This window comes from Melanaphis sacchari, unplaced genomic scaffold (assembly GCF_002803265.2).
Source record: "Melanaphis sacchari strain LSU unplaced genomic scaffold, SCAv2.0 Contig0_pilon_pilon, whole genome shotgun sequence".
Taxonomy (NCBI): domain Eukaryota; kingdom Metazoa; phylum Arthropoda; class Insecta; order Hemiptera; family Aphididae; genus Melanaphis; species Melanaphis sacchari.
In genome coordinates this window covers 22,852,594-22,864,684 of record NW_020270366.1, presented here as the reverse complement: position 1 = coordinate 22,864,684, position 12,091 = coordinate 22,852,594, and the positions used below count along the sequence as shown (strand labels likewise).

The window sequence follows — 12,091 nt, the reverse complement described above, 5'->3', positions numbered from 1 at the left end:
CTGCATAAATTATGCGGGCAGCACACGGCATGTTTATGCCGTTTATGGTAGGTACGTTGAAAACAGATTAAAATAATATAAAAAAGGTAAGCAAACGAGTAGATACTATTCTGCTGTAATGAGGTGTCGAGTATTGTTAAGGATGTACGATGTACCTATATTAAATTTGAATTCAATGACAAATCAACATTACACAGTACACTTGTCACTTACACGCGAAAATCTATATAGAAAAGACTATCTATCGTCTTATAATATCATTAAATATTTAAATACATTTCTATTATAATCTATTAAAGTAATTTAATTTACTATTCGTTATACAATATACCTAGGTTGAATATATTTTTGTTGAAAACTTTTAGAATTTGAAAATGTCATTGTATATTTGCATGTACCTATTAATATAAAGTATAATAAATTATGTAGGTATATAAAAATTCTATGTTCCCACGAATAATGTTTTTGAATATTATTTTGTATTATATTGAATAACGATTCATAGTTTAAATATGAAATATCGTTTAAACTTGAATAAAATGTCTTTAAAAAAAAATATTCTTTTATGTTTTTAGATTTTATGTTTCAGTTTAAACTACTTATGACTTCTGAAAAACTTTGTTATAGATTTTCAAATCGTAGCTATAAAAATAATATATTTTTATTTATTTTTAACTGTAAAACATAACCTGCACATTTTCGTGATCTTGACGAAATTAATTAAAATTTTAATTTCAAATAATGCTCATAAAAATTGTGAATTTACGCTCAACTTTTTTTTTTTTTGATTTTTATAAATTAACAACTTATGACTTATGAGAAGCCTCGTGGTTTTAAATTTACAAACTTTTTGATGGAGCAAAGTTTTTGATTGATTTATTGGTATTTATACAAACAAATCCAAAATTTCTCATGCTCACAAAAAATGCTTAAAATATTCTTGAATGTAAATTATAATTAAAACATTGAATTCAACATCTCGCGGCTTACTTTTAGGGAAATCAAAAATAAATAGCAAAACCAAATTGATTATCACACATTTTGGGTTACAATTTTAATAGATTCTAAATAAGTAGTAGAAATTAATAAAAACATTTTTATCGGAAAGTTAAATTGTTATCGAACGCAGTACAATATAGTTATCATTTTAACATGCATTATATAGTACGCGTACTTTACCTTTATGGGCTTATAATTTTATGTAAATCGTTAAATCGTAAATGGCGTAAAATCGATCAAGCTCAGCGCAAGGTCTCGGAACTAGGAAGTCTTATGGCGATGACGCAGCATTCGAACATTTCGAACGTAAGGGGGCACTAATATAAATTTAATAATAAGTAAATATGGAAACTAGCGTCATCGGAAACGATACTATTATATTATATTACATTGCGTGCGTCTACAATCGCTTATATTTCTTTTTAATGACGTGCTCAATGTACAAGTATAGCTGAGTACCTACCTATGCAGTAAGTATATATTATCTTATTAAGCGGCTTTCCAAGGGGACGTGCCAAACATGGATCGATATGGTAGTAGCAAGTAGATTATACATTAGGAAATTCCATTTAGATAACGCATAGCAACTATACACCTGTAGATACAACTACGACTTACGATGTTGATAGATATAGGTACTTTAGTACTTACTTAGGTATAATTATTATTTAATACCAATTTGTTGACGGTTTTAATTTTTAATAATATATGCTAAATAAGTAGGTACTTACGGCACAAATTAGTAGGTATAAGTACTAAGTAGGTACCTATACTCATATAATTTAACTAAATCAAATAATATGTAAATATAATTGGTGTTTTCATACTAATGTACTACTAACATTTTAGATTTTGAGAGAATTGTTTTGAAAGCATTGGTTTTAAAATCAAGTATTTTATTTTTTGATCATGTCTGTTATTAGTGACTCATTACCTTTTTAGTTTAGAACTGCAGTAAACATACTTTAATCTTAAATGTTGAGTGTGATTTCTGCAAGGTAACAAGTCGAATTTAATTATCAATTATTAGTTATTATACTTATTAGTATACAATATACATCATGCGTACATGGCAGTGTCGCAGTAGCGTATTTTATTGTTTTTTTATTTATTTATTTTTTTTGGTTAAGGGAGGATGATAATTTATCATACAGCCAAGACTTAACTATGATCCCTTAGTTCTTATATAGGCTTAGTATGCTGATTTCGTGGGTATTTGAAGATTTAGACTTACACAGCAAAAAAGTAAAAAAAAAAGATTTTATGTATTTAAGTTTTTAAAAAATTTTAAATTGCTATTTTGTTTATATAATCATTTTAATAATTTAATACAGTTTAAAAAAAATATAATAAAACTAAGAGGAAATGTACTAAGTTAAGGCAAATTATTTGTTGATTTTGTAAGGATAATAGTTAGGTACTTAGTTTCACGAAACAATTTTTTTTTTAATCAATCTTGATTGAAACGAGGATTTTTTATGACAACCTGTGAATATTTAATTATTAATGGAGCTTTCGATAGAGATTAAAATTATTAATAATTTTATCTATTTAAAATAAAATTTATAATTTTTAATGTTAATGAAAAAACAAATAATCTTAATTCATAATAACGGAAATAATGTATCTACTTTCTATATATTTTTTATAAGTGTTTGAAGTTACCTCCATTATCTATTTAATAAATGGAGTTAAAATTTTTTGACCAAGACATTCTTAACATTTTCTAACATTTATGGTGTCAACCAGTAATGTAACTAGGATTTTAGGGGGTCGTGGAAATAAATTTCCTGGAGCTTCCAAGAATTTAAAATAAATAAAAAATAACTCTTCAGTTTTAAATTAAAAAATAAACGTTTAATTATAATGGCAAGTGAATTAATTAGCTCAAAACATAAGTATAAAAAACGTGTCAAGGAATATAAATATATTTATAAAAAAAATACTATAATAATAATTATTAAATCATTTAATAATAAATTAAAGGGAAAAAATTAAATCTAATACACAAAAATGTAATGACGGAAAGTAAAATGACCATTCTTTTAGTTTTCCATTCTGATTTCAAAGTGTTTGTGAAATAGTTATTTGAAAATGACCGTCCACTTGAATTTTATTTAAAATTATAAATCGTTTTATATTATTTTTGTTTAATTTAATATTTTTTAAAAGACCAATATCTGTTATTCGTTAAACATTAAGCCGATTTAATGGTTTCCAAAATTTCATTAATAGAACCACTAGTACCTTGATTTTGATTAGTTGCGATTTAAACGTGTTTGATAGTATTTGACTCTTTGACGTTGATTTTCTCGAAATCTTTGTTTATTACTTTTTTAGATTATTAGCTAATTTATTTATTTGAAAAAAAATTATTATTTTTAATTTTCTTTTCAACATTTTTGCTTTTCAACACTACTCAAATAGTGTTCAATTATGATGTTTAAAAAAATAAAAATAAAATTTGAATTAAATAAGAATAAATATAGGAAAACGTAATAATATGCTATTTTGGAAATTATCATTAAAGTAATAATTTTGATTACTCTAATTACATACTTTAAGTATTCAGGTACTTAATTATTTATTTTAAGGATTAATATTAAGAAAAAAATATTTATTTTATTAGTTTTAGAAGGTTAAACTATAAGTTCAATCTAATTTTCATCAATGATCCACATAGAAAATTGTATACATTTACAATAATATGATATATTAGTACATAATCTACATGTCAGTAACTATCAGTTTTCAATATAGGCACTATTTTTTAATATTAAACCATTTAAATTTGATAAAAAGAAAAAAAATGCAAACAGGTACTTTTTTAATTCTGTGATCAAGGAAATATAAGATATTAAATAACAGTTCACTGTACCTATTATTGCAATATGCAATAATATTTGCATATTGGCTAATATATATTGAACTTAAAACTAAAGCATGTCAGTTGTTACTGAAAGAGGCTACTAATCATTTTTTGAAATTAATTAACAAACCATCAACTAGTATACTTAAATTGTATGATACAATATTATAATTCACTCAGAATTGACACCTTTGAAGTAAATCTATAGTTCAAAAACAATAAATCACCTATAGAACTTAATATAATACACAAAAGTTACAATATAAAAACATGCATTGTTCTTTTTATCTCTTCTTAGATAAATGCGTCATACAAATAAAATGTTGCACATAATTATGAAGATAAAAGTTCATTTCTTCCCCCCAATAGTATTAGGTATATGTATTTTAAATTATAAAATGTGTTGTTAATTTTAAGCACTGAGGAACATATTATTATGGATGCGGCATGCAATAACAAAAACAAGATATTATTACAAAAGATACATTTTACTATATTATATAATACATTCACACATTAGATTTCAAAAGTCGTGTTTACATGGTATTAATTTATTTTATAACAATATTTTTTTTTTTTTTTAAGCGTTGGCGTTTATCTTACGTATAAAAAAAAGTAGGATACTCTTCTACTTATAAATAATGTTATACTGTTGATTTATACACAGTTTTAAAAACAACAATTGTACAAATCATTTAAGTCAAACATTAAAAAATACTTTTATTTTATATGTATTCTAATATCGATTGTTGTATATCACGGGTCTTGTGGAGGTCTAGATTTTAAACGTGGATTCTACCAATTATTTTGATATTTAAGAAAATAATATTGTTATGTCATGACATCTTTTGGAATAACAAAATGTTAAAAAACATATCTTTAGTTTTAAAAAGTACTTCATATTTCTGCAAAATTTTATTTAACCAATAGTTAAATAAAACAAATAGGATTGATTAAAGTTGTTTTTCTTTTGAGATGTTCGTATGTCAAATATAGCAGTTACAGGTTTTGTTGTTACTATGATAAATATTGTGAAATTTAATGTGTATTGTGTTAGACCAAATTACACAAGAGACATTGTTGTATTAGTTACACAATATTAATAAAACCACCAACTAAATAATAAAGTCTAAAAAATACAATATTAAAATTAATCTCTTAATCAACTATGTGAACTTATATAATTCATAATATTTGTTTAATTTTTAAGTAGGTATTTGCACCAAAACACGTATACGGTATACACATATATTCTTAATACATATTATATGTTAATAAAATATAACATAAAATTATCCAACCGATTAAAAAAAAATGTGCAATGATTCATTTTAGCCGTGTCTTTATAAATACCCTAATAACAAATACATTAGAAGTATATAGATCAATAGTGAACAAATTTATTATTTATAAATAAATTAATTGGTAGGCGTATTATTCTTTTTCGTTTTATAATTCTAAACAAAAAATTTATAGTACCAAAATAGATAAATTAAAAAAAAAAAAAATGAATTAATCATGAAAGGTTTATTTCATATTATGAGCTCATTTTTTCTTTTTGTTATCACATATACAAGACATAAGTATTAAAAACAATAATAAACATTAAATTTAATTTACTATCTACATGTATATAGCAGTACCACAATATTTAAATTTGACGAATAACATTCTCAGTCATTTTAGCTGCCAACAAGGGATAAAAACTAGAATTAATTAAAGAAACAAAACACTTTAAAGAGGATTAATTTTATAAATAATACAATGAACGAGAATAAGCTATAAATTAGATTATTAGATATTATATTGTTATTACTTTTTTTCTTTAGTCATAGAAATTTATTAAAAATTATAGTTTAGTTAAAATTTGGAGAAAGCAAAAAATAATATGTATAAATATATACTGATGTATATGTATTTATGTATACAGGGATATATTAGAGTCTACCGTGTATAAGTGACTGTAGGATATAAGAACGATGTCACATATTGTTATCTTAATAACTAAGAACATGTAAAGAGATACTATTGACCCCAAAACAGAACTTAAATCAATGGTTTAAATTATTTTGTCCAACAAAGACAAATGTTCGATAGCAATTATAATGTATGTTTATTAAATATTGTTTTAAGTTTTGAAAATGCCTAATAGTTGTTTGGTTTCATGATTCACCATTGCCACTATCAGTAGCATCATCCTGATACTCTTCTTCAGAGTTTGCATCAGACTCAACATCTAAGTCGTAGTCTTCTACATAAAAATCACTGTCCATTGCAGCAGCAGCAGCTGAAGAACGAGCAACTTGGCTCACTTTACAATAATCTTCTAGTGTAAGTGGAACCACAACTCCATCTCTATCAGCCTCTAATCGGCCGCTTACAACTTGTTTTCTGAAATAATCAAATAAAATTAACATAGTAATTAATATTTGTATAATAATATATTACAAGTAAAAAATAACTTACTTAATAATATTTTCATATTCTTTATCTTTTCCTTTTGAATCTTTCCACCGTCTGTACATGATGGAAGCATCTACATTAGCAGGACTGAATGTATTTGGTTCATTTAGTAAAGAAATTACAGATAGTAATACTGTCCTATAGATAAAAAGCAAAATAATGTAAATAGTTATGTTGAATCATTTAAATACACATTTATTGGCTATATTTTTAGGTTAATGTAATTTTATCGTATACTAATTTAACATTATATTTACATAATTTAATAGGAACTTAGATTGAATATAATGTATTTTTTTAAACAAATAACTAGTGAAAGCGTGACAAAAAATAAATTTTATATTGTAATTGAAAGTGTTAGTTACCTGACACTTTGGGTAGGATTCCATCTTTCGCATGGTAACTCTCCAGATTGAGGATCATCTATTGGTGGGTGAAGAATTGAAATACATAAATCACCGTTCTGAAAAGCGTATCATACATAATGAAATCAAATATTTTATTATCTAAAATGTATTACCTTGACCTAGATAATATATAGAATATGAATAAAAAGTAACAGATCTCTTTATAATCACATTATTATTTTTTTTTTTTGAAGGGAGTAATAGAAGTTGTAGGGTATGTATTGAAACAATAATATGTCTATTGAACTATAGGTGATTTTTTAAACTATAGACATAAAGTAACAACAGTGATTAATTTTCTAGTTAATGATTTGTTAGAAAACATTTTTTTTTTTTTTGAGAAAGTGTAAAATTTTACACTTTCCTAATTGATTTCTTTATACCTACGTAATTTAAATCATTATTAGTATACTCTTAATTTAATAAAACAAATATTTATCAGATAATTCAAATGTTATATCATTTAAGCCTTTAAATTAAATGTATTCATCAATATCACCTATTTAGTTTTTGTTGTTCATAAATTACTTGTTATTAGAATACATAAATATCATTTAATATTGGTCAATAGATAAGAAAAATAAAATATATTAAAATAATGAACTCAATATGTTGGAATACACATATTAATATAAATATAAATTAATAATGTACTAAATTATTTTAGTAAGTTTTAACCTTTTATTTCATACAATATTTCAATATAATCGATATTGGTCAATAGATAACAAAAATAAAATTATGTTAAAGTGGTCAACACACACACAATTATGTTGGAATACCCATATTAATATTAATATAAACTAATAATATATTAAGTTATTTTATTAAATTTTAACCTTCTATAATAATAATAATAATAATCATAACCTATAGAATAATACACAGTATTATTATACATAGTACTCAATGTGACCTTCTTTACTAACGAATAAATACTGAACTCACTTGGGGCCATAAACAAAATCCTACTTATCATTTTTATATGATTACCTTGATGTACAACTAAACAGGTATTTTCATAACACATAGTGGTATCTCAAGTAGTAATAGGCTCAATAGAACCAATTTGTTCTTTAAAAGGACAAGAACTTGGCAGTGACCTCCTAGGTTAGTATGACTTTCCTTATATTTGTCCCTGATAGACCATTAAAGCAACAAAATATTTTTATAGCATTTTATATTATATTTTAGCAATTTTATTATTTAACATTTAGATTAAAAATTAATATTTATAATTTTAAACAACAATTAATGTTACATATAAATTATTATTGCTACCACATATTATATTACTATAACTCTATAAGAATTGGAAAATTTTAATAGTTATATATTTTAATTTTTTTAAATATTAAAGAATTATTTGAAGAATTTCAAGTTAAATTCTATAAAATTATATGTTTTCAATTTGTTTATATTCAAATACTTTTTAAAGATTATGTATTACTTTATCATTTTTTCAGCAAATTTTAGATTATAGCACAAGTTTACACAATTTATAATTTGTAATAATCATAATACTTTAGTAATTAACTATATAATGTTAATATTTTAATGTGGTTGTTGTATCAAGTAATTAATCTGATACTTTAGGAAAACATATAAATTATTTCCTGTCTGGTAAACATGTAAACGAATAAAAAAAATAAATAATTTTTATAAATTATATTTTTTATTTTTAAATCCAATTTTTTAAAATTTATACCTAGATAAGTTTTTATTTTTTAAAAAATATAAATTTTTTGCACATTATGATTTTTAATTAATTAATGATTCATAGTAAGTAATAACTTTCTAAAACAGAAATAAAAAATTAAATAATAATTTTAACCCAATATATTAGTATTGTTGATAACATTATTCTATAATCATTAATTACAACACAAAATACAGAATCTAAATTAAAATAATCCATTGTGATATTAATCTTGATAATCATAATATTCATAATAATAGGTTATAGTATTTTTTTATGAATTCAACTAAAAGCTAACATTGTATAGTTTAACAAATTTTATAATATGAAATGATATGATTGATACTATAAAAAGCTAGATTATTAAAATTATTTTTTAGCATATAATCTACTAGTAGAGTTAATAAAAAATATACTTATCAACATTTTAATTATGTAATTCAAAAAAATTTAAATGTATTTATAAAAAAAATTCAGTCGTAATAATTTATATTGCAAAATAATAAAATACTTAATATGAATTTAGTTTTTCAAAAATAAAATAAGATACACACCTAGATTTATTTGTATAAAATTGAAAACTATAACTATTAAGTATTGAAGTTGATAAATTAAAATTATTATTTAAATATTTTTAACGCTATGTATGTAACTCAAAATGAAACATAAGCGATTTGTCTATTTTTTGTTTCCGTCTATTATACATGTAACATAAAACATTTACATGTTTGCATAATCAATACAGTTTTGAACTAGTTAATAATTAGATCAAATTGACCTTTTATAAAATTATAATAAGTACCTATTGAAAATATTATACATGATTTGTTTTAAATAGCGCAGTTACCTACTAATCATATAACTAATTTTAATGGTTGCTTATTTTAAAATTAAAAATATTAAGTTAAAATATAAGTAACATACCTCATACACATTAGGATGCCATACTTTCGTCAGAAATCTTATAGTTGGTGGTGAATATGGATAATCAGCTGGAAACTTCATATGAGCCTATAAAATAATATGTTAAATTGATTATTAATATTCAAAATAAAATACATAAATTATGAGAATATTTATTAAAAAGGTAGGATCTACATACTTAATAAAATTATGAATTTGAGTAAGTAAATTCAAAAACCAAATTCTAGGCGTTCTTAGTATATACATTTTGTATATTAAAAATATCTGAACGGGAAAAAAGAGGCATTCTATACCCATAAGTTTGCATGAAATTCTGATATTTTTCATCTATATTAAGTTTTTTTCTAAGTATTACAATTCTTATCTCTTTTATATAATTTATATATGTACAAATCACTATCTCTAACAATTCACTGAGAAGATTCAAATAAACCTAACACTCAAATTGAGTGACTTATTTATAATGTATTAATACTAATATATATATATAAACTTATAAAATTTAAAGAAATAAAAAACATACATAAATAAGAGTAAATGTTGAAGATTCCCCTACTTGTGCCTGTTAAGTGAAAAATAATTAAAAATACAATCTTATTACATTTACTCATAGTACTTTTTCTATAGATTAAAAATAAAATAATATATAATTTGATATTAAATCCTTTTAATTTAACTCATATCTTTCAAATTATATCCCTAAAGAACCAACACTTAGATTAAAAAAATAGAAATTGAAATTATAACTTGTTTATCGAAAAAAATGAATATTGTGTTTCCTAATCTATAGATAATAATATATTCTAAACTCATACGTAAAACATAAACAATGAGTAACTGTCCCTATTAAGCAACCCACATTACAAATACATTTTGGTATTATAATAACTAATTGCACATATGTATCTATAGATTGTTTGTCATATCTACAATAATAATAATAAACAAAAAAAAAAATTGGTAAATAAGATAATTAATTAAGAAATAAATAAAACATTTTTTACTTAACCTAAAATATTTAGAATTACTTAAGTAAAATGTCTGGCTCTTAATTTAAATTTAACACCTACCTACTTATACTAATTTTAAGATGATACATAATATGATAATTTACGTATAGGTAATGCAGATATATTTTATAAGATTATAATAACATTTTAAATTGAAGGTATACCTATTAAGTCATTGATATTCAAGACATACAACAGGTATAATTATGAATTTGTGTTTATCCTCTAAGAAATATCATAACTACTTAGGCACACGATAGTGATTGAAATGTTTCAGTTCTAATACTGATTTCATATTTTTATTCAATCAAGAAATGTATAATAAAAAACATGCTATACTTCAAAAAATATATTGTGGAAGGTAAGTAAGCTAAGGTAAGGTATGTTTGCAATCTTGGAAATGTAAATTATAAATTGTAATTTATTTTAATTGGGAGAATTACATTGAAAACAATATGATATTGGTGACCTATATAACTGCAATTAATAATAATACAAGGTATGTTTAAAACAAACTGATCAGAGAGTATAATCAAAAACAAAAAAGATAGTATATGTAAACAAGGCACCTTGAAATATCCTCCTTGGTAAAGGGTTTCCGGTGGTCCGAATATTGCCACTTCCCACTCTCGTAGGTTATCCTCAATCAACTTGACCCTGAATCCCTCGACGGGTTCATCCTGAAGACTTTTGTACTCGTGTGCTAGGGCTCTGTGGGCACTCGACGACAGTATCTGATTGATAGCCATAAATAATGTGTTGTCGTATAGATCAGCGCGTTCGAGTAAGCGTAATATCGTTACGATATGGATTTTGGGGGAAAAAAAAAAAAAAAAAATGGAAAAATCGTCTCACAAAAGGCGCATAATTACGACGTTGTGTTCTTCTTCAAATGACGGTAGCGAGCACACTGCGCATTATTTTCTTTATTGTGACGACCGTTGTTTTCAAGAAAACAAAACAACTAGCATAGACATATACCACACACGGAATGACGACGATGCACCGCACTGATATAATGTAATATGATTATTGCACAGCCGTGTGCGCGCGCGTACGATGGTCTGTTCGTCGCGGTCGGTGTCGGATGTGATATTATTTTTTTTCGTAATCGTACGACAGCATACGACGACGACGCGGTTGCGGTGCGAAAGTCGTGTGCGTAATAATAAGACGTTGTAATAAGAACAACGACGGTGATAATGCGATTCTTATGAAATAATATAAATATATTATATTTTTAATTACTATTATTGCACGTATATAACAACAACAACAACAATATGTACGAATTGCGAGCTCGACGGTGTCCCCGACTCGTCGTACGGCAGCGGGCAGGCTGTGCTGGCGCGCCGAAGTGGTGGTGAACGGGGAAAGAGTGCGGCGGTGGCGCGTAAAAAAATAAAATAGCAAAAACGAACGAACGGAAAAAAAAAAAAAAAACGGAACAATAACAAAGATAACGGGACGACGACTTGAAGACTGAGGAAGGAAACGCGGCGCAGATCGTCGACGACGGCGGCGGTTGCTGCTGCTAAGTAATCGCGCGCGTCGTGCGTGTAGCGTGTGACGGGTCGCGACGGTTGTCGGTCGGGGACGGCGGCGAGAGAGCGGCGAAAACAAGGGAAAAACGTAAATAAAAAAAACGTTTCGCCCGACGGAACGATACGATACTATAGTCTATAATAATAATATTACATACGTACTATCTATGTATTGT

The 12,091-nt window shown here is 25.0% G+C and overlaps 1 protein-coding gene across 1 annotated transcript; it reads right to left on the bottom strand.

Moving 5' to 3' along the window:
• Positions 1-5,728: 5,728 nt before the first annotated feature.
• Positions 5,729-12,091, bottom strand: LOC112594636 (ubiquitin-conjugating enzyme E2 R2). Its single transcript, XM_025339537.1, has 5 exons — positions 10,941-12,091; positions 9,362-9,448; positions 6,697-6,794; positions 6,335-6,469; positions 5,729-6,259 (listed from the first exon to the last, which is right to left on the bottom strand). Exons 1-5 carry the CDS (start codon positions 11,118-11,120, stop codon positions 6,031-6,033), a joined length of 729 nt encoding a protein of 242 aa, XP_025195322.1. The 5' UTR covers positions 11,121-12,091; the 3' UTR covers positions 5,729-6,030.